Genomic DNA, 23,403 nt, shown 5'->3' with positions numbered 1-23,403 from the left:
GGAAGCGTGGCTCCTATGAGTGCCCTCCAAATCTAACGTTGTGTGGCTTCAAGGTCAAAGCAGACCTCCTTCTCTTTGATGACACTGTAAATAAAAAAAGTGAAAAAAACTGCTATTTTCCACCTTATGAGTTAGGTAATGCGCCTCTGAGTGCCAAGTAGTTTCAAAACATAAAAGCAGAGGCACTCATAAAGTCTTTTATGATGAGAAATCAATGTCGGATTTCAGATCTGGCCCTGGCAAAGTGTCCATGAGCTAATGCTGCTGTTTTACTCACAAGGCCTCAGTTAAAAAATAGATTTTAAAAAGACTTTGATCTTATATAACCCCTCATTTGCATAATTGGCAAAAGGTAGTGCAGAGCAGAGATGCCAGCTGGGTCCACTTGCTGGTTGAGTCGAGGCCCAGAGACCTTCTGTCTGTGTCCACATGTTAAATTTTACAGGCTACTCAAGGAAGTGGTGTTGACAGCCTAGATTTGAGGTCAAGAGGAGGCCAAGGGTCAAGCACGCCCTGCTGACATGAAAGCACATCCAAGCTCACCTTGTTCTTGGTATCTGTTGTCGGCCCCTCGGACCATCTGTACTTACACAATCTGGGGCTCATCGGGCCCAAACAAAAGCCATGTGTTAATTACCTTTGAAGGTGTAATGACTTCAGGGCTGCAGCCGATCTTCATCTGGTTTCAAAGTGAGGGCCAGATAGCAGGTTATGCTTCACGCACATTACGCTTGTCCTCTTGCAGCGCTACCTGCCACTCATTCTGAGCCGGAACCATGACTTCTGTCACACCTCCCCGGATCAGATCCATCAGAACCGATTCACTTTTTGCGGACCCTTAAATTTGTATTTTAACGATACATCTAAGAAACAACAGAGACTGAGCAACACCTGTCCTCCAGATGTAACAGTCTTCATTTTGAGGGAATTCATGTTGTTCTCCTGATGTTTTCTGTTATTTTGAAGTCTTTTTCTTTAACGACAACTCAGCTCGGCTCTTTTATGTGCATTCATAGTTGTGCCATAAAAAACAACAAATAAAATAGAGTAATTAGCAATCTAAAAAGGATATGAATCTCTTTTATAGTCTTATGCCCTGTTTTCACTGACTTTAAAAAGAATCCTCATCCTCAGATTCCAGGACAAAAGGTGCCGGTTGGCTTGTTAGTCATCACAAAACAACAAAACATGTCCTTGATTTTACTTTTTTTTTATTTTTTTTACTTCTGCTTCTAATGGGTTAAGTTTGACTAACACTTTCTTCTACCCACAAAACCACTGTTTCCTGACACAGGAAGGTTTAGGTTATTGGGATACTCCCAAACAGATAAGTTCTATTTTGAAAGAATGTGTCTACAAGCCAACCACAGGTGACCTCAAGACCACAGAGATCTTTTGCGGATGATGCATTTAAACTGCTCAGATGACTAAGATCTCAACCGTTGGTTGACTTATTTGTTGTTTTTTATGACAATACCTGACCAGGAAATCCGTCTTCACACCCGACTACATCAAAGAGAAGTTCATACTTAGAAACCATGACTTATGTAAAGCTTATCCCACTTCAGCTACTAAAAACACGGTCATTTTCTACATCCTCTCGGCTGAGAATAAATAAACACTGCTTCCAGTCCCCCTGAAATGATTTTTTTTTTGCCTTAAAAAAGTTCTATAGTCTTCATTCACAGGACGAGCAGACTTCCTTCTTTATCCTCGGGGCATCAGTGCAGAATTCCGTGTGATGTGGGAAGCACGAAGCAGCTCTGCTACAGACCTGCAGGTTACAGTCGCCTTGTGAAGCTGATGCTGGGCAGGGAGGCAAAGAGGGAGAAAGTGGTTATAAATATCCACCCCAACGCAGCAGTTCCCTTCTGCAAAAGCAAACACTTTAGATGCTACCTTGTAATTTATCAGTGCTGTTTTACCCCACTGAGGAAAAGCTCCAAGGGAATGTTGAAACGTTTTCTTTATTTTCTGTTCTAAAGAGTGTTTTCTCCTTAAAGCTTTTCAACAAAAACATGCTTTATTCCTCCCAGCAAGCCAAAAAATACAAAACAAAAGATGGTATTCTGATAATGCTTGATTTGTCCCTGCATTCATGCCACACATAAAGTCTCTGAAGTGTCTTTCATTTTGGAATTAAGGGTGTGAAAGAAAGAAAGAGAAAGATTTTGGATTCCTGTGGGAAAATTCCCAGGCTTCTCAGAGCCAAAAGAAAGTAATCAAATAGTAAAGTGATGTCATTGGGATGCATGAAAGACAGCTGGTGACTGTCAGGGCTCTTTGGCACGATTGCAACCATTTATTAAAGTGTCAGACACAAAACTGAACCGAATCACACCAAGTTCCAGGCCTTTCTTAGTATTATTATTGTTATTTTGGGGGGGAAATATTTTCATTTTGCTCTAAATCTTGGGGAAATTTAAGTCTTTTTAGGTTTTTGTCGCTTCTTTTTTTTTTATTTGGAGAGGCAGGGTTATGACTTCAATATAGTCTTTATCTAAAAAAAAACATCTTTAAATACAATTCCTGCATAATTGAATAATGAGCATGTTTTACAGCAGGGTGTGGACTTCAAAAGACCTTCCCTGCGGAGACTGTCAGGTTAAAGGACAGAAAGAGAATAATATGTTGAGGCGCTGCTCTGATGACCTGTAATGAGGGCCTTTCCGTGTCCTCTGGAATATCTGTGGCATAAGCCAGCATTTCTGACTAAATCGCCCGGTTCTTCCTCTGTCTCAGTGGAGATGGGAATAGGCACGGGGCAGGAGGGCTGCCGCCTCTCTGATGATAATAATAGCAGGTTCTGAAAGGTAATTGGTCTCGGTTCCTTCCTCTGTCTCTACCTGGTGGAGATCATTGCCTCGCGACGATTCAAGCACCAGACATAAATGGAAAGCTCCTGGAGGACGTCTGCATGCGCGCTCACGCACCAGCACCTCCAACACAGCCTGCTCCACCTCAATCATCCTCCAGTGAACCAACACATTCCAGCACACCCTGACACAAACATGCATCCATCTTACTTAGCATGAATGATGTGACAGGAGGGCTCACAGGCAGCAGCAGCTACTTTGTGACCATCAACGACAAACAGCTGAGCTGTCAGCTGAACTTTCTGATAAGTGCCAAACCGACCCCTATTGCAAGCTGTCCTACTGTATCTTTAAAGGTTTCATTTATATCAAACAGGACATCATCTGAAACCAATAGACATGCTCCTCTTGCAAAACCGAGAGCCTGCTCGACAGATGTCTCATGCCTCCTCTGCGCTCCTTCACTCCCCGTTTACATCCACATCTTAGATGGCACCTCTTGACTTCAGTCAGGATCAAGGTTGTTTACTGATTCTCCGGGTAAGATCAGGAACATATGGCGAGGGCACATGAAAGGAGCTCGACAGTGTTTTAACACCAAAAAGTCATCGTACAAGTTTGTTTTGGCTTTTAAAGAAAGGCTTCCATATGAAATTAAGGCTATCTACCTACAAAGGTTTGCCTCAAGGTAACACAAAACAGGAGCTCAAGCTCTAAATGTTTCCACTGGGCTGATACCCTCAAATGACAAAGCTTTCTAAAATGACAGCCAGCTACTGAATAAAACCTCTTGATGATAACCAGTAAATTAAAAATAAAAAAAAGTTTTTTTTGATAATAAATAGAGAAACTTCAAGTAATCTCTGACCCCTGGATTGCCCCGCATACATTTTCTCCTGGCTTAGTCCTTGGTTTAGTCCTTGGTTTTAAGAGATTTTCACTTATAAACACGTTGTGGAACTTAGTCCAAGGCTTTTTTGGAGTGACCTTCATGAGATATCATACTGAAACTTCATTCCAAAATAATCCGCTGCTGCTATTATGTTTCTACATCCAGCCTGGCAGAAAAATGCAACTTAAATTTGAGTTAGAAGAAAGTTGTCTATGGAAAACAACTTTTTATAGTTGGCAATCTCTACTTTGTTCTCACAGACAGGACCTCCACCTGTTTCTGATGATGTGAGCCAGAGCTTGTCCCTTTCAAGAGGCTGATCCCTCCTGATCTCTTTGATGTAACCTGACCTAACAGTTCCACTACCAGGATTTGACGATCAAGAGTGGACTCTCAACAACAGCATGTGAAAATCAGAGCCTGACGGTCTTGAGGAGATGGACGATGGGCACATGCCAGCGGAGCTGCTGGTCTGGATAGACGGAGACGGGGCTAGCAGGGCTGCGATGTGTCTGCGTGCCTGGCAGGCAGTGGTCACATGATCAATGCTGCCAGCCCAGACTTAAGCAGTAAAACCTGTGGATCTGTGAGGGCACATGCAACTGATCGGAGATGAAAGACAGGCTTTGACTTTCACAGGAGGCCTGGAATTGGGGTGGGGGCTCTGGGGGCACTTCTGAGGGACTGCCATCAGAACAGCTGGGTCATTTTCAAATGACCTAATTTTAGGATTAATCCATTCAGACTTTGCATGGTTAAATTTGCATCTGTGCGGCACAAAAAAGGATGGCGGACAAAGAAAACAAGGGGAAAGAGAATTACCGCCAAAAGCCAGAAAGGCTTAGTGCTTGGAGTTCAAACAAGGTGCACAGAACAGAGCGAGGGAGGGAAGAAAACACTTTTCACACAACAGTAGCAGAAGAGGCAAGTGTTTCAAACTTAAACCCTGTTAAGAATCCATATCCTACACATTCGGATGCCTTAGTTTGCCAGCATCTGCTGTTCAAACATTTCCCAGCCGGGGCATCTTCATGGTAGTGAATGTGTCAGAGGCCAGCGTCCATCTGTGAGTGATTTCAGGGTTACATTTTTGAAGATGACGTGTGATAAAACAGAGAGGTATGGGTCAAAGTGACTAGACTCAATCTGTGACAAAGCTTCTCCTCCTGGGCCGTACCACATGTTTTAATCTACACAAGCATGTGTTTGAAGTTCCCAATGAATACCATCAGTCCTGCGGGTTCTTTCAGATCCATCCTACCTGGCTCACAACCGTTTGGAGCCTGTTTAGGAAAACCTAGATGGTGCAGTGATGAAGAGGATGTTTTATGACAGGACTGTGCTGCACTCTACTGTTTTTGGTATTTTCTGGATCTGATCTGTCTGTACTCTGCAAGTCAAAAGTATTTGATGTTAAAAATTGGGAATTTTATCATACTTTATCGCTTTATAATCACACAAATGACACAGAGCTTTATCAGAATTGGTCCTTCCATGATATAAAGCTCAGAAAACTCAAATCAAATAATACAATCAACTGTAATATTTGTTTTCCATTACTAGAAAAGCAAACATTTCATTAGGCCAATAAAATATGAACTACCATCATGAAAGCATCACCTTAGCAAATGATCAGTTAAATATAAAGGTTGAATTTTGCCTTAAATGTGTCATTGAATGAGAGGCTGTTGGAGGGAAGTCTTCTTCAATCACAATGAAGCAATTCTGTTTGAAATGGATGCTCTGCTTCACTTAAAATACATAGAGGAGGAAAAATGGGATGGATGAAGCTAAAAATGAGTGGGAGTTAATAGTTGCTTTGATCTTCGGAGGCTCAAATTTCTTTTTTGTTTCTTTTTGGCTTGTTTTTAACAGTAATAATCACAAAATGATTAGGAAATTGTTGTTTTTTTAAGTCACAAAAAGAAGGACTTCTCAAATTGATTAAATCTCGCGTTTTTTTTAACAATATTGTCAGATATTGTAGGTTTCTTCTCAGACAAGTGTGTAACAAGATGGGTATTCTGACTTCATAAATTTATGGTGGAATGGGAAATGGGCATTTGAAGGCAAATAAAAGCCACCACATCAAATAAAACATCGTGGATCAAAAGGACCAACGTATGGAATTTTTTCCCCTAGTCTGCCACGCTTGATCATACCCCGAGCCCAGCCCCGCTCTTCTTATTGGCTGGGCAGACACACAAGGGGGGAAAGTTTGAATAAAATACAAGCGCATGGCACAACAGTTGTCGTTCAAGCTTGTGCGCTTGGTCCAGTCAGTCTTTTTAAAGGCAGGGAGAAGAGAGAAGTGTGCGCACTTTTTTAAAAATTTCTACTTTTTAAGGAAACTTAATTAGTGACGTTCGATTTGGCACAATTGAAAATATACAAGTGTTTTTGCGTCCTCAATCTAGTGCGTAATTGTTAAAAGTTCTTCAGGAAAAGTTCCTTTCATTGGAAGAAAAAGTGTCTACCGTCTAATATGAGAGCGACCAGAATGGTTTCATCTGTTCTTCTGCTGGTGCTGATGCAGTCCGGCGCTCTGTGCGCACGGCGGTTCCGGGGTGGCCGCAACCCACAACCAAGGCGCGCACCCCCTTCTCCCACTCATCGAGCGGACCGGGGCGACACCACGGAAAGCTTCCCGTTGGATTTCACGGCAGTGGAGGAAAACATGGATAACTTCATGACACAAGTGAAAAACCTCGCGCAGTCGCTCTATCCGTGCTCCGCGCAAAAGCTTGACAACGACATGAAGCTGAACTTTTTGAAGAACACATCTGTCACCTGCAACGACGGTAGTCCTGCGGGGTAGGTACCAATTTATGAGATTTGTTTCAAAACTATAGAGTGATGGAGTAGTACACGGAAGGCACGGGTCAGAGCAGGGTCATCTGTGCCGTGTGCGTTCTGTGGTTATTTGCGCCTTTTACGCAGCGGCCTCGCGGTACTTCAGCAATTTCAAAAAAAGGAAGAGCTGGTCTGCCAGGATTTGGACACCCATAAAAAGCAATGTGAACAGTTCCGAAGGTGACAGGACTTGAGTTCAGGCAAGAAGTTGGACAGCTGCTTTGCGTCAGCAAAGCGTGAAATTTGTGGAGAGCCACATGAACTGAGCTTCATTTCCTTCGCTCCAAATTAGAATGCAGGAATTGCTCTGCTGAAAGTTTAGATTGAAGTTTTCAGACCCCGCCCATTGCCTTTTTTTTCCACTCCCCAACTCTCTTTGAAGATTGCAGGCACAAACACATGTTGCTGTAAGTAGTGTACCTGATTTTAAATTTTCTATTTAATTCGTATTTATTTCAAATACACATTTTTCCAACAATAATTCAGGGCAACAGGCTGTAACACCCCAGCAAAGGTGTACGAAGCCTAACCCAAACTACAAAGCTCAGCACTTGAGTTCTGAGCAACGTTTAAAGGACAGAAATCATATTAAAGGCAATAAAAGTAGACAACAAAAGTACAATTACTACATTTACATCAGAGGACCAGCAATATTATTTATTGCAGACAGAAATCTGTCCTTTTTGAAAAGAAAAAAAAATAGTATTGGTCTACTTTAACTTAAATTGATATAATTTTTAACATAGAACTCACAATGAAATACCTCCTTCAAAGTAATATTTGTATTTTAAGGTGAAATATGTTCCCGGTGTGTGTAAAAATTGTTATTTTTCTACTTAATTTTGACCCAACTAAAGTTTATTATTGTTAAGAAATGTTTTATTTTAAGTTGTTAAAATGATAATTGTGTGGGAAAGTGAAGGATCACATATGGACTGCGCTTTAGACAGATGCTATGTGTTCTTTTATGAGTTTGGAATTGTGTCTAATTTACATTAAACTTCAAAGTGTAATTCAGAAAGAGCTGTCTCCTGGTGCAGTAAATCTCTCAGGTCTTTAGGGACACAGCATGAGGAGGCAAAGTGAGTTATCATGTCAGTCTGTCTTTCCCATCAGTTCAGATACGGATCCATTTGTCAACATTTTTGGATTAAAAAGTTCCAAAGACGTGCCCCTAAATGAAAAAAATAAAAAAAAGTTGCAATTCATTTCTTGGATTTATACCTTTGTAACAACACCTTTCTGACTTGACATATTTACGTTGCTATGGATGCCTCCACTTTGTTATGTGGGAGGAGGCTGCCTGCATCATAATCTGAAGCCCACAGTAGTAAAGCAAAAACATCAAGTGGAGCCAAAGCATGACTCAGAGTTTGACCGAGTGATACAGAAGTTCAGCCAAGTCAGTTTGTACCATAACTGAGGTATTTGGCAATCTTTGGAACGGCTTATTGGAACGCATTTCATAGTGAGAGAAAATAATATAAACATTTGCAAATAAATGTGTGCAAAATTACTTCCAATTGGTCCTGTGGTTCATAAGAATCCTCCATTTGCTACAGTTTTCTGAAATTTAAGCACAACTAGATGTTTTTACAGGCAAAATGATATATTTAGGGATTAAATAGGATTCTAACTGTGCAACACGTTAGAACTAAAGTTTGACGAGCTTGAGGACAAGATGATGATACGTGACCTGTTCCAACAAACCCCATTCTGCAGTGTACAAACATCATAGGGGACAGCTTGATGTCTATCGCCTGTTGATCACTCCAACAGTCTCCAGAGTGTAAGGAAACACACAAGCTCATTGTTCTCATCGGCGGATTTATATTTGCTATTTTCTGCTACCTTTCCCAGATAGCAATCAGCCAAATAAGAGGGCATCTTTGTTTATATGAAAGCAATGATCTCATACATGCTGCTTTTGTCATCTCTCATGCAGAAATAGTGAGGGTTTAACCTGTCAGTGTCATTTCAAACAAACTGAGTGTCGATACTTTTGTATGCAAGCAGTAAAAAAAAAAAATCTAAATCATATTTATATATCTTTAACATTTTTGAAGTATTCAGTCGGTCCTGAAATGTCAACAATATGATGATTTTGCAATTATTCTTTTTGCAGATACTACCTGAAAGAGTCTCGGGGAAGCAGACGGTGGCTTATATTCCTTGAAGGTCAGTAGTTTGGACTGAGTTTGATTCCATTTCTAACCTAAGCACCATTTAGGAATGCTATATAACTTGAGAGGGGGAGAAAGATGCATTCTGTTATGTTGTTTTTCATCTCTTATCCAGGCGGCTGGTACTGTTTCAACAAGGAAAACTGCGACACTCGATACGAGACCATGAGGAGGTTTATGAGCTCATCCAAGTGGCCACACACAAAAACAGGTGAGTCAAATTGTGCATGGTAATTCCTACCTGGGGCCCATCTCACACGCACAAAAAACAGAGGTCACTTTAATGTCTTGACAATTAAAAAAGATGGGATGTCTTCAAGCTCATTTACAGACACACAGTCGTAAAGTTGCCGCAGAAAAGGGCTACCTGGCGCCCTCTGCTATAGGAACAGAGAGGCCTCCATCAATCATTTGACTGTAATAACTGTAATTTATCTGATGAATATGAGGAGACTGTGTCTAGAGGGGAAGTCAGTTCGGCTAATGATACACGTTGTTCTGTCTCTGCAGGCACAGGGATCCTGTCGCCACTGCCTGAGGAAAACCCTCATTGGTGGAATGCAAACATGGTGTAGGTTTGACGTGTGTTTGTGAGCCTACCGATGCTTGAAATCACAGGGCAGGCGGCTTTAACTTTATGTTGTTTGTGCAGATTCATTCCATACTGCTCCAGTGACGTGTGGAGCGGCGCTACAGCAAAAACAGAGCAAAGTATGACATTAGGAGATACACACATTCAGGACAACCACCAAAGAGATAGGTTTTTTGTTTTGTTTTTTAACATCTTTGCTTCTTTGTTTTGACCAGATTTTTATGCCTTCATGGGCTCACTGATCATTCAGGAGGTTGTGAAAGATCTTCTGAACAAAGGTCTGGATAACGCCAAAGTCCTCCTATTAGCAGGAAGCAGGTATGCTGGTATTTCTGTGTCAGAAATCTTGCATGTTTTTTTTTGTGAAAGTACTGATCAGAATGGGTTATGTTTCTGTGGAAAAAGTGCTGGCGGCACAGGGGTTCTGCTGAATGTGGATGGCGTCGCTGAGCTGCTGGAGGGTTTGGGCCACACGGGGATCCAAGTGCGAGGCCTCTCTGATTCTGGCTGGTTCCTGGACAACAAGCAGTACCAGTGCACAGACTGTGGAGACACTGCCTCCTGCGCCCCCACCGAGACCATCAAAAGAGGCTTTAAGTAGGAAATCTTTGCAAAACAACATTATATTTAGTTTTTTAGAAGAAATCAAGAAACTAATGTGTCCCATCTATCAGATACTGGGGAGCAGTGGTGCCAGAGAGGTGCAGACAAACCCACGAAGGAGAAGAATGGAACTGCTTCTTTGGATATAGAGTCTTCCCTTCAATTAAAAGTGAGGCTGAGAGCATGATTGCTCAATTATGTGATTTTTTTATGAGCCTAAGCCGTCTAGGTGATAATTTTACACCATATATTCTACATTTCTCTCTGCACAGGCCCAGTGTTTGTGGTTCAGTGGCTCTTTGATGAGGCCCAGTTGACTGTCGACAATATCCAGCTGACAGGGCAACCTGTGCAGGAGGGCCAGTGGCGCTACATCCAGAATCTAGGCACTGAGCTGAGAAACACACTGAAGGATGTCCCGTAAGACCATTATTCTCTATACATTTCTCATTCAAGAAAAAATAGTTCATTGATTTTTGTATCAACATTTATCCATCAGGGCCATGTTTGCTCCAGCATGCCTGTCCCATGAAGTTATCACCAGAAAGTGAGTAGGATTTAAGTTTGAAACCACTTTGGTTCTAACAGGGAGATTTCAGTCTTTCTCCCTTTAAGCTGACAGCGCCCTCTTGTGTTGCACACTAGCTACTGGATCGATGTGCAGGTTAAAGGCACTTCATTACCCAGAGCCCTTCACTGCTGGGACCGCAGCCTCCAGGACAACAGGAACAACAAGGCTCCACCCAAAGCCTGCCCAGTACATCTGATCGACAGCTGCCCATGGCCTCACTGCAACCCCACCTGCCCCACAATCCGAGACCAGTTCACAGGGCAAGAGATGAACGTTTTTCAGTTCCTCATGCACATGGGCTTTGATGTGCAAAAGATGGCCCAGCAGCAGGGCATGGACCCCAGTAAACTACTGGGCATGCTCAGTAGCGGCAGCTAAATTGTGTCTCTCACACAAGCACATAAGCTAAAGCCAAGCAGAGCTGGCCGGTGTTACCGGTTGGTCTCCCATGACTTTTACCTCCAAACGTTTTTCACAAACTTAATGCTTTTCATCCTTTTCAATTCATTTAACTCCAGGCAAAACCTCACAGGATCCTAACACTTTGATTCTCCCAACTACATTTAAATTGACATCCTGACAAAGCACAAGTAACTGCTACTCTTAATTTTTACAATTTTTCTTTTACAAAAAAATAAGTCCATCTGTTAGGTTGATGACTGACCATCATCCTTCCTTTTACATTAAAATGTAGTTGAGAAAAAGGTAAAAACAAGGAGTGAAGTAAGAATCATGTTTCTGTATGTAGTAAATACAGAAACCTTTGACAGAACTATTTGGTCTAAGTACTTAATAAAAGATAATTAAATAGATTTTTATCCTGTGCCAAAAAAAGATTGTTAAAAGAAAAATTTTAAATCGGGAGGATAACTGAAAACAAAAAGCAAGAAAAAATCTTGTTTGAAGATAAAACATTTAAAGTAAAGAAGTCAAATTCCTAACATTTTTTTTTACCTTAATCTACCCAGAGTTTTGCTTACTCAATTGAAACCCTTTTTTTGTCTGATTTAAATATAGAATTACATTAATTTTTGTCGTATTTTCTTATGGAGCTGAAGTGTATCTACAAACATTTTGCATATAGATACACTAAAGGCCATAAAAGCCCCTTTTAGCTTCTTATTAAAGGACTGCTCACACCTTTCCACAGGAAAAGCATTCATTTTAGGTCACCTCAGTCATTCAGCTGTCTTCAAACTCAATGCAACGAACATTTAAAGGGAGACAAAAAATGTGTATTGTATATTTTTGAGTATTTGTATAGGTTCTTCTAAGTGCTCGCTCTTCTAACTCCCTCATATTTCATGATAGAGATGTTTTTAATATAATGACGATGCTGTATGTAATGTCTTTATATATGGTGTTTTAAAGGACTTCTATTTCGCTTCACACACAAAATGGAGAAGTATTACTAATTGTAATTTTATTCTGTAACATATTTTTTAACAGAAAGATAAAACTCAACCTACATTGGTAATTTACATATTTATTTTGTTATGTAAATCATATTTATAAGTGCTATTTTCACAGAGAAGTGATTCTTTGTAAATTGTAAATACAGTGGTGTTGTTTTCTTTGTGTTGATTGCATGTCTTTGTATCAGATAAAAAAAAGACATTACATACACTACAAAGTAAAACTTTTGCAGCTTTATTTTGTACCAAAATTGTTTTTCTTGACAAAATTATGATTTTAATGGCACTTGAAATACAAAAACTACTACAAAATGGCTTTGATTTGTGTCTGTGAGTAAATATGTTTAGAAGAAAAAGGATATAAAACAAAAAATGCATTTTTTAAGTCAATATAAATGACTATATGTTATATAAAGAGATGATGTGGTGTACGCATTTTTTTTAAAAAATTTTTTTAACTTGTTCTGTCCAACAGCTGGGCAGGCAGATGAGAACTGAGGGCCTCTTGCGTTGGCCATATTTTACTTTAACAAGAGGGGTTAATAATCTTCAGACCAACCAAAGGTATGTCTGAATAAACCCCTTTTGTAATTGAGGCCAAACTTTAATAATTTCAATCATGTTTGAAAATCTTTGGTGTTGGACCGGAGGAAAAGGAAAGAAGGGAAGAAGAGAGAGGGATGTTAGAGAGAAAGGGGGGGGGTGATAATAGGAGGGGGGGATAAGACCATGAAGCAGCATAGAGCAGCAAGTTTACTGGTTTATCATTACGGTAAGGTTCAAATGTAGTACAAAAAGGGCGGGGCCTGTCCACACACACTCAAATGTTATCAACACACCTGTTAGCTGCAAAAATTGTCAACATGTACACAAAACAGATAGTGTTCACACATGCATACTTATGCCTTTAAACCAACTAGTGTGAAATATTTCATTCATTCAATCATGCAAACTATTAGTGCAAAGGTGAGCTAACATTTGTGCTTAGGTGAGTGTTTATGTTCTTCTAAAATGGATGGTGGAATGTGAGGGAGAGTGCCCAGCCATCCCCACACCAAGACCCCCGCCGCAGCGGCAGCCGGAACCCCCCAACGCCACACAGCAGCAGGCAGGGAACAACCGCCCCCCCGGGCAACCAAATCCGCCACCCAGGCTAGGGCCAGCAGGACCGCCACGATACCCCCAGAGCCAGAGAGCAGGGAGGCATGGGGGGAAAGAGAGCGCCGCCCCAGCCCAACCAGGAGAGCAGCCCCCCTGCCGCGCCAGGAGAGCCTAACGCAGGGCACCACCTGAGAAGGGCGCCCAAAGCCCCAGACGAGCACCCCATCACCACCCAGGAGTTCTGGGCATCCCCCCGCCCCAACCCCAGGTACGAGCCAGGACCCCCCAAGGGAGACCCGCTCCGCACTCCAGGCAGCCACCCACACGGCCCACGGTTGGTCCAGGTAGGGGCCATCCGCCCACGCCCAGGAGGGGAGCACCCCGGGAAAAAAGGGGGCCCACAAGGGGTGTTGTAAACATGGCCCGGGGAAATTTGGAAATTTGGCGGGGCCCAGCGCTCAGGGGCAAGGACCAGGACCCACCCCCCCAGGGACACGTACACCCCCGGCTCAGGTGTAATGTGAACCCCCTTCCCGCGCGGAGAGAGCACCACCGGGCCCAGGAAACCGGCACCCAGGGGACACGGCCGCCGTTGCCAAGGGCCCCGTACACCACACCAGGGAAGGGGTAAGGAACAGATGCTCCTAGGTCCCACCTTCCTTGCAAAATGTGTGTGCGTGTGTGTGTGTTTGTGAGGGTGTGTGTGTGCATGTGTGTGTGTTTATGTTGGAATGTATATTTTGAGGGGGGAGGGGTGTGTGTACCAAGGGGTTGCAGTTAAAATTGATGGGTAGGGCACTGAGGGGACATCTCCTGATTACTCACAGTGATGTCCCCCTCACCCTCCCCTGGTGTACGCATCTAAACAACCAAAATTAGTTTTGATTCTCAGCCCACTCCAATTTTTTTTAAGAAACTCGAGCATCTTAGATTGGAAAAATGTTCAGAAAAAAAGGAACCAAATGTATATAAGTATAGAAAATAGGCCTAAAATGACATAAAGAGTCTAAAAAACAAGTTTCAAATCAAATTTGACGTGTGCTACCACATTGTCTGTATAGTCTATGTTTTAATCAAAGTCTTTGGAACAGCAAGCTTCCACATTTTCCTGATAGCATAGTTCGGTTTCTGATGACCTGTGAAGACATTGTTTTAGTTTTTATGCCTGAATTTCATTGTTTGAATTTGCTCATTGAAATCCAGCCTCACTGTTTACTACATAAAATCAGAACTAATTAGAATTAAGAACAAAGTTGGGTGTCAAACTGCAGCCTGGAGAAAAGAAAAGTCATTGAATAAAAGACCATAAACTAAAATAAAAACAGATTTGAAAAAAGAAAAAAACAGCTATATTAACTGTAAGTTGGCTGTTACCTGAAGGTTTAAAACAATAAATGATGCTAGACCAGAAATTTATATGACATAAAGGTAATTCTGGCCCTTCAAGAATGAAATATTACCCATCATGTGGCCAACAAAATGAGAGCTCATATAGATTTCTTAAAAATGTGACAATACTTCTGGTGGAGTCATTGTTTGCAACATCAAGTGAGGCAACTTTCTTCCCCTAGGAAACAAAAAAAAAAAAAAAAACTACATTTGAAATATCCATCCATCCATTTTCTATATCCAATTATTCCTGTTTGGGGTCACGAGGATGCTGGAGTTTAGTGAGCTACTATCGGATTAATGTGCTACACCCTGGACAGTTCCCCAATCCATAGCATGTAAAGACAGACAAGTCTACATACTCCCACCCAAGGGACAGTTTGAAGTCACTAATTTACCTGTTAAGCATATTTTTGGACTGGGGGAGTAAGCTGGAGGGCGTGCAAAGGATTGCCAAAAGAAAATGATTTCAAGTTCAGTAAAATATGCACAAATTTTTTACCTCAAATGTTTTTAAATGTTTGTAGAATTTGAATTTAAAAGTGTTATCTAAACTTGTCAAGACCTCAGCATCCGCTTTTCTTTGGGATGACATGTGGGAGTCACCTTGACCCCTGTAATTCAGGAACACAGCATCTTAAAACCCCCCGCTAAAAGTTTCCTAAGGAACTGCTAATTCCTTTTTATCTCGCTTGCACATATAAAGCAAAATCCTTCATCACTTGTGTATAATCAACGCTCTCAACCTGAATGTAATTTATGTCTCTAATGGGAGTCTTAACGTCCCTCTCTGTCATTACAGTGTGTAAATGCCACTTTCTTTCTGACTCAGCCTCTCTGTGAGCTCTCAAGAAATACGACTCCCATCTTGCCAGCCGCATGCAGCCTCCCACCCCTCTGTGGAATATAGACCCCCTATTTATAGTGCTGGCAAGGCCCTTAACCCTGGCCTCATCACAGACTTTTTTCTTAAATATCCACCCATGGCAGAGCGCACTGACGCGAGCAGGAGGAGTAGGATGTGCTTGTTCGAGTAGAGAAGAGGGAAGCCATGTCCAGAAGCCAAAAAGAAGGAGAAGGAGCAAGACAAAGAGCAATCTGAATCTGAAGGACCAAAAGTGAAGAAGAGGCATGTGAATTTGACTGACAGGACTACAACATCGTCCACCTGTTGGAAAGAAAAGCTTCAGCTGGAAGATTCAAGATCGCTTTAGACATAGAAAGGAAAAAAGGGCCTGGAGGTCATTTTGACTGGATCGCAGAAGGTGCAGAGTAAGCAATGGAAATTTTTAATTTGAAAGAAAACATACACCAATGTTAAACTATGTCAAGGTGATACATTTTGAGACAAGGATTTAAGAAGCATTTTATATGAAATGTTTCAGAAATAGATCCCATACTTGGATACTTAAAGACTGAAAAATTCAGTTTTTTTTTAGTTTTGACTGTATTTTTCAAGCTTCTGTGCAGTTTTTCTCCACTGCTGTGTATAAATGTAGCTTGGTCCTAACCACAAGGCTCTAATTACAAATCAAGCTTGGAAAAAAAAAGTTTCAGACCTTCATAATTATAAGGGCCATCTATAAAAGGAAACCAAGTAAAGGGCGAGGTCCATGTGATAGAAAAGAGTAGGTGGCAAGAACTCAAACAGAAAGAATCTCACTCAGAAAAGACAAACTATGGATCCTCATGGAGGACATTACCTCAACAAAGACGCTGTGCTGTCACCTTTGGGAGCAGCCCGAATGTGTCAACTACTTCTTGGCTGCACCATAATGGCCCTTGTGTCCCACGGCGCGGGCTACAGTGCCAGCTATGGAACCTTCTGCATGTTTGTCTGGTGCTTCTGCTTTGCAGTCACGCTGGTTGTATTCACCCTGGACATCACCCGTCTCCACAACTGTATGCCGATCTCCTGGGATAACTTCACAGTGGCTTTTGCCATGCTAGCAACACTCATGTACATCACCGCCTCAGTTGTCTACCCAGTCTACTTCCTCCAAGTTGAGTGGCCCGATGAAGAATGGGAGGTCCAAATCTATCGCATCGCAGTCACGGTTTGTTCCAGCATCTGCTGCTTTCCGTACGGCGTGGAGGTTTTCCTGACGCAAGCAAAACCTGGAGCTGTGGTGGGCTACATGGCCACTGTGTCTGGTCTGCTGAAGGTGGTACAGGCTTTTGTGGCCTGCATTATTTTTGGGGCCCTGGCCAACGATAGTGAATACAACAACTACATTGCCACGCAGTACTGTGTGGTTGTGTACAGTCTGTGTTTCTCCATCACCGTGATAGTGATTGTACTGACAGTGTCCGGTAGAACCTCTGCCTTAAGGTTCCCATTTGACCGGTTTGTGGTGGTGTACACCTTCTTTGCCATGATCCTCTACCTCAGTACTGCACTGATCTGGCCCATCTTCAGCTTTGATAAGAAGTATGGCACTACCACTCGACCTGAGGACTGCCCACGTGGAGAGTGCCCCTGGGACAGTAAACTAGTGGTGGCAGTTTTTACCAGTGTCAACCTCATTTTATACTTTGTTGACCTTCTTTACTCACAGAGGATTCGCTTCATCTCCAGTTCTGCTGCGTGAAAAGCTTCAGTCCTGTTGGCCATAGAAACAGACATGTGAAGGACCTACTGACTATTGAACCCAGCTTCACAAATGTATGCCAACTGTACATTAAAGGATCCATTGTGTACCTAATGCTCTTACAAGACAGTATTGCACACATCACAGACTTTCTCTATTTCTGGCCTCCACTTGAAAGCCCCCATGGTTCAGTGATTAGATGATCTCAGCACAGCAGCACATCCATCTCAAGAGGAAAGGCATCCATGAAGCTGCTGTGGTGATGTGGGATGGGCCTGGAGGAGTGTGTGATGTTTATGGCATCATTGCAATGTTATTTTTGGCAGAGTAAATCTGTGTTATTATGATGATGTAGTAAATGATAAATTGCGTTTCAAAGAAATTTCATAGTTCTTTATAACAAATATTTTATGAATGTAGATTTGGTAGTTTGAGAAATATTGTATTTTTTTTTTTTGTTCTCTGTTATTTTATAGCCCATATTTAAGTTTAGGAAGTCTAGGTTTTGTGTTTGATGGTAAATTTATTTAATCATTTTACAGTTACAAACAAGCAATAGACCGCAATTTTCAGGTATAATAAATTTTTGGTTATTACACCTAACTATGATCAAATGTGTGTGGCCTTTTTTTTTTAATTACAAATATTAAAGAATCACAATCATTAAATCAGTTTGTGGTTTCTCACTCCATCCACTTTATTTCATAGAGCTTTGAGCCTAACTTAGTGCTTAAAGTCCCACTTCAAATATATTTTTATCTATTGTAAAATTGTTCCCAGTGGTTCTTTATTTATGATCATGGAGTTTTCAGCCAAAATTTTAAAAACAAATGTCATCTTTTAACACAATCGGTTAGTTCAAAAGGGGCTCAAGTCCACAATGCTTTCAAAATAGAGATATTATATGTTCTATGGTCTTCAATGGAAAAGCTATCTGATCATGTGCAAAAAAGTCCCAAGTCTGTTGTAATGTATTGACTATGCTTGACATTTAAAATGTATTAAGTGCAAAATTCCTCTCTTGCATGGGTTTAGATCAGAGGTGGGCACTGAGGGCCGCATTCCTGCATGTTTTCCAGCATACCCCGCTCTGGCATGTTCTAATTGGCTGGACACACCTGAACCAGGTAATCAGCCATGAGTAGGGCAAGATTATTGGCTGGACACACCTGAACCAGGTAATCAGCCATGAGTAGGGCAAGACTATCTGGAAATCATGCAGACACACCGGCCCTCGAGGCCTGGAATTGCCCACCCCTGGTTTAGATTTATCCCATAGATGGCAGCACTAGTTATCCAATATGGCAGCGCCCCTGTTTAATTGAAGAAGGGCCCAAGTCCAGAGACTTTAGTTTGCTAGTCCTCTGAAATTATAAAAGTGAGATGCTTCACATTGTAGCATTTGTAAGCTATGAACTGGTGCTAAATCTGGGTAAAATATTAATCATTTGGTGTAAACTCCCTTTAAGCTATGCCTCAGAGGGGGAAAATAAAGACATTAATGTATCTATTGTGGGCAAGTAGATGCGCCAGAGTGGCGCAGAGCAGGCAGACTTTGGCCTGCCCATTTCACTTGCTGCGTCACAAATTTGAGTGTTTTTTTAAATGGCAGGGGTTTTTCTCTGCTCCAATTAAAAAAAGTTAATACTCAGAAAGAATTTTTTAATCTTACATAAATGTCATAAATGACATATTCATATATATGTCATATATGTCGTCATATATGTCCTCCATCATGAGAAAAATGCTACAAGAACATGTTAAAAATATCAAAAACCCGATTTTTATTAGAGTGGGTCTTTCGCTTAGAATGTATTTACCAAGTTATCCAAAAATAACAGTCAAAGGTATCTACTAGTTCAGTCATTTATATTCATAGGGACCAAATGTATGTTGCTTCCTGTCATTTTTGGAATTTATTTTGACACATGCTATAGACTTGCTACCTATACCAACCTACTTACAAGGTGTGTAACGATTCAATTTTAGAATGATTCTACTCGTAATTAACCCTTGTGTCTACCGATTCAATTCATACTCGATATTGGTTCATTTTGAAGGATTGATCCAGGAAATTTTGAGCCAAAATTCAACCAGTGTGATTCAGAGATAAATACCTGGGTACTGAACAGTTCAGGTGAGGTTTTCCAGATTCCTGGTAAATCTAGCAAGATAATCAAGTGTAAAGGAAATATGTGTAGAAACAAGCAAACAAGTAAACATAATTAATGGCAAATCCATTCACATTTAAGTAAAGTTTGAGTAAAGTTGTTTTTCCACATCAAAATAATACTGAGGAAAAATTATTAGAACATTACTGCACACTCTATGGTCCAATGTGTTTCCACACGTTGGACTGTAATAATAGCTCGATCATTTTTGCTGCCATAACGTGTTTTGTTCGCTGAGATGGCACTTAGTCAGTTTAATGCTATAGCGAAATACCATACCTCAATCCAAATGGTATTTTTCAATATCAATGTAATCTATTTATTTAGTTTTGAAATGATTTTATACTGGTATATTCAATTAACAATTTGCCTCAGGCAGATTGATCTAGTTTGATTGTAGGAATTAAATTTGACCCCCACTACCTACCTACCTGCCTTAGTAAACCTTTGTTATCCCCCATTAGTTCACTTAAACATCAGCCCCTTAATCCAAGTGTAACTTTTTATGATAGAAATTAATACTTTGTCAGTAACTCCTGTTTAAAAACTAATGCTGTTGCCATAAAACTTTTTCTTATCCTGATAAAAATGGTCAAATTCATCCTGAAAATGCACAACAAGCAGAACAATCTGAAGCTTTGCTGTATTTAGGTCACTGGACCACATGTTTTAAGCGCCTGGCCGCCCACCAGTACCTTCACGTCAGTGATTGGCTAAAGGTTTGTGACGTAGGCAAAAGCTTTCACCTCATTGGCTTGTTCATCTGCCAGTATTAAAACAGTTTCAGTCTGGGACGGAAGTATTCTCGGTAAGCTCCTTTCAGGTTCTTCTGCGGCGTTTCAGGATCCTCTGCGACGAATCAACCGGTTATTTAAAAAATATTATTATAATTATTTCAAAGTATTATTTCTTTAAACAAATTGTATGTGAAAAAATTTGCTTATTCGTACGTTTTAATCATTTCGTTGGGGAATGAGGAAGTAAGCTGTTGTTTACTCCTGACCTGTCCACAACAGCACACAATGCTAATTTGTTCAGGAGTAAAGAGACTTATCACCCACGTGGAGACAAAATGAAGATGTAAGTGGTTGTTATTTTCCATTTTTGTGCGTTCACAGCCAGAATGAGTGTGGGCTTCATAGGAGCGGGACAGCTAGCCCACGCTTTGGTGCGAGGATTCTCTGCTGCAGGTAAATTGGTGGCCTAGACTCCTGCTATACAGTGTTGAGGAACCCTGTCTGTATTAATCCTGAATGTTTTCCTGACTTTTACCCCCTGAAGGAGTAATTGCAATTCACAGAATCACAGCCAGTTCTCCAGACACTGACCTCCCCACAGTTCATCAGCTGCGGGTCAGTAAACTGCTATTTTGGATCATTTCTATTGGTGCATATTTGGAATTCCCATCACTTATTTTTTTTTTTAAAATGTGCTAATTATTTGCTTTTTCTTCAGAAACTGGGCATTAATTTCACCACCAGCAACAAGGAGACAGTAAACAAAAGTGATGTCCTGTTCTTGGCTGTGAAACCTCACATCATCCCTTTTGTACTGGATGAAATTGGGCCCGACATTGAGGATCGACACCTGATTGTGTCATGTGCTGCAGGCGTCACTATCAGCTCTATAGAAAAGGTGAGTAATTCCCTATAAAATGAGCAGAAACAGGGCTTTACAGTTGATCCAAGATCCTTTGACTCTGCTGTAATCACACATTTGATGTCACATTAAGCCTGTTTTTATCTGGGTAAATTAAAACTAAATAAATAAATAAACAGATGTGAAACATTGCCAAAATTTTACAATACATGAACCTTGCTTAGAGGTTTAGTCTATTACAAAACTCCTTTCAATTTTCTAAGAAACAAATTGATATGGAAGTAGGGACAAAAGTCCTCGACTTTCGAATAGTTTTATTTTTATTTTGTTTTCTTTCTAATATATGGTCTAATCTTGTTGAAAGTAACCATGCCCCCAAAGCTTTCTTACCAAAATAATGGCTCCAAAATAATGGAGCTGCAAATTCAATTACACCCTTCATATTCATACCCGGCAGGGAAAAAAATAACAGAAAGACTTCAGACATCTGTCTTTGGTCTTTTGTTTTCCACCCAAATTCCTGTTACTGCAGTGATCACAAATCAGAATATCCCGTTTACATTTACTATTAACTGATCTCATTACTCAAGAGATCATGTACTAATTCAATTTTTTTGTGCATATAAACAGGCGGACGAAATGAAAATTTAACTCTAACCTGATTACTGGTAAAAAAAAAAACAGCCCTCTAAAAAATAGTTTTCATTTAAGGATAGCATTGTTTTTTAACAATGCTATGGTGTTATAACATATTAATTGAATAATTTAAATTGTAAATGATAAATTACAGTGTGCCAGTTCATTACAGGGTCCCATAGAGACAGACAACCACAGATTCTCACATTCAAAGGACAATTTAGAGTCATCAATTAACCTATGAGGCTTGTTTTTGGACTGTGGGACGATGCTGGACTGTCTGTAAAAAACCCACACATGCACATGAAGAACATGCAAAGTCTACATAGAAAGGATCCAGACAGAATTTGAACCAAGGCCCTCTCACTGTGTGGCAACAGTGCTAACCACTGCACCCTCTTTGCAGCCTAGATAAAGCACTCAAAAAGTACAAACTATTTAAAACATGCAAACATAATCAAGACCTCAAATGATCATAATATATTCACTTGCTGTATTTCAGAAGCTGCAGCAGTATCAAACCTCTCCAAAAGTGATGCGTTGCATGACCAACACTCCGGTGGTGGTACGGGAAGGAGCCACTGTGTATGCCACAGGCACACACGCAGACGTGGAGGATGGAAAACTTCTAGAACAGCTGATGGCCAGCGTTGGCTACTGCACAGAAGTGGAGGAGGACCTGATTGATGCCGTCACCGGCCTGAGTGGCAGTGGCCCTGCTTATGTGAGCCAGTTATGCTTTACATTGTCCAGTTCATTTACCAGGGCTGCCTTACTTGGGGAAATAGGGAAAAATTAGGCTTTTTTTCCCTCATTTTTGTCCGTATCTCCATCATTGTAATTGTTGTGTTTTTTGGCTTTGCAGGCATTCACGGCAGTCGATGCTCTGGCTGACGGCGGAGTGAAAATGGGCCTGCCAAGGAGACTGGCTGTACGGCTTGGAGCACAAGCCCTGCTGGTACAACCATTATTGTAAAAAATACAAACAAAAAAATGTTTTGCTTTTTTTTCTGTGTCTACAGCCACCTGTGGTTTAAACAACAAAATATATTCTTGAAAATGGATGTAGACATTTTTAGTCCAATTTGTATTAATTCTTGTCCTTTGCATGTTCTGGATTGTTAAGTTAGTTGGATGTGACACAATGAGTTGATTTCTTTATGCTCCTTCAAAGGGTGCAGCTCGAATGTTGCTAGATTCGGATCAACACCCTGGGCAGCTCAAGGACAATGTGTGTTCACCAGGGGGCGCCACCATTCACGCTCTTCATGTCATGGAGAGTGGAGGCTTCAGAAGTCTCCTTATAAATGCTGTGGAGGCTTCTTGTGTAAGAACTAGGTGAGTTGATAACTGCAAAAAAATATATATATATGTATATATATATATATCAAGCACACACACTTGTCCTTGTGATGTGTATCATTTAGACAGCAGATGGCGCTCTGTGCAAACCGTTTTGCCAAAAGGGTTGTAATGAGTATAGAAACTGTTCAACAAATGTTTTCTTTTTTTTTTTGAAAGGGAACTTCAGTATTTGGCTGACCAAGAGAAGATCTCTGCAACTGCTATTAAGAAGACAACGTTAGACAAAGTGCTTCAGCAGCCTGGAGTGACAGCAGATGCTGTGGGAGTCAGATCAGGGGGGATCAGTATCTTCAACAGCAGTAAGCCTAGAACCAAAAAGAAGTGATCGATTTAAGACAGCAAGCTTTGATGATCTCTTTTTTCTGTTGAAATATGTCACTGAATTATAATAACTGTATGTATGTGTGTGTGTGTGAGTAGGGATTGTCCACGTGGTGTAAGCAAATAAACATAAAGGTCAAAGGTGAATATGTTTTTAAAAATTCAGACTTTTTTGTTAAAATTAAAGGTTTGCTGTTGTTTAATGTTTGCTTTTCCTTGATGGTGTTTTTTACTTTTTTCTGTGCATCTAATTTTAATTACAACATATATATGTATAATGTATATACACAGTAAACTTTTAAACG

At 40.8% G+C, this 23,403-nt stretch overlaps 3 protein-coding genes across 4 annotated transcripts; all 3 read left to right on the top strand.

Annotated features, from left to right (window-relative positions):
• The first annotated feature begins 5,959 nt into the window (after window positions 1-5,959).
• notum1a (notum, palmitoleoyl-protein carboxylesterase a) lies at window positions 5,960-12,237 on the top strand. The gene is made up of 11 exons (XM_004071414.4): window positions 5,960-6,522; window positions 8,687-8,739; window positions 8,860-8,955; window positions 9,255-9,315; window positions 9,397-9,455; window positions 9,552-9,654; window positions 9,742-9,933; window positions 10,011-10,108; window positions 10,212-10,359; window positions 10,439-10,486; window positions 10,585-12,237. The coding sequence occupies exons 1-11, from the start codon at window positions 6,194-6,196 to the stop codon at window positions 10,886-10,888; spliced, it is 1,491 nt and encodes a 496-aa protein (XP_004071462.1). The 5' UTR covers window positions 5,960-6,193; the 3' UTR covers window positions 10,889-12,237.
• Window positions 12,238-15,315: 3,078 nt separating this feature from the next.
• On the top strand, window positions 15,316-17,620 carry myadml2 (myeloid associated differentiation marker like 2). The gene has a single exon (XM_004071654.5). It carries the CDS (start codon window positions 16,095-16,097, stop codon window positions 17,004-17,006), a length of 912 nt encoding a protein of 303 aa, XP_004071702.1. The 5' UTR covers window positions 15,316-16,094; the 3' UTR covers window positions 17,007-17,620.
• A 2,200-nt stretch (window positions 17,621-19,820) lies between these two features.
• pycr1a (pyrroline-5-carboxylate reductase 1a) lies at window positions 19,821-23,301 on the top strand. Of its 2 annotated transcripts, none has more exons than XM_004071415.5 (8): window positions 19,821-19,985; window positions 20,296-20,367; window positions 20,459-20,529; window positions 20,633-20,812; window positions 21,915-22,136; window positions 22,278-22,370; window positions 22,587-22,750; window positions 22,934-23,301. In XM_004071415.5, exons 2-8 carry the CDS (start codon window positions 20,301-20,303, stop codon window positions 23,100-23,102), a joined length of 966 nt encoding a protein of 321 aa, XP_004071463.1. In that variant the 5' UTR covers window positions 19,821-19,985; window positions 20,296-20,300; the 3' UTR covers window positions 23,103-23,301. The 2 variants fall into 2 exon arrangements, with proteins under 2 accessions (XP_004071463.1, XP_011476461.1); XM_011478159.4 differs by lacking the exon at window positions 19,821-19,985 and adding an exon at window positions 20,005-20,043.
• Window positions 23,302-23,403: the final 102 nt, after the last annotated feature.

The sequence above is a fragment of the Oryzias latipes genome, chromosome 8 (genome assembly GCF_053564925.1).
Source record: "Oryzias latipes strain Hd-rR chromosome 8, Olatipes_Hd-rR_3.1".
Classification (NCBI taxonomy): Eukaryota; Metazoa; Chordata; class Actinopteri; order Beloniformes; family Adrianichthyidae; genus Oryzias; species Oryzias latipes.
Note: the sequence above shows the minus strand (reverse complement) of the source record. Positions and strands in the feature narration are given on the sequence as shown.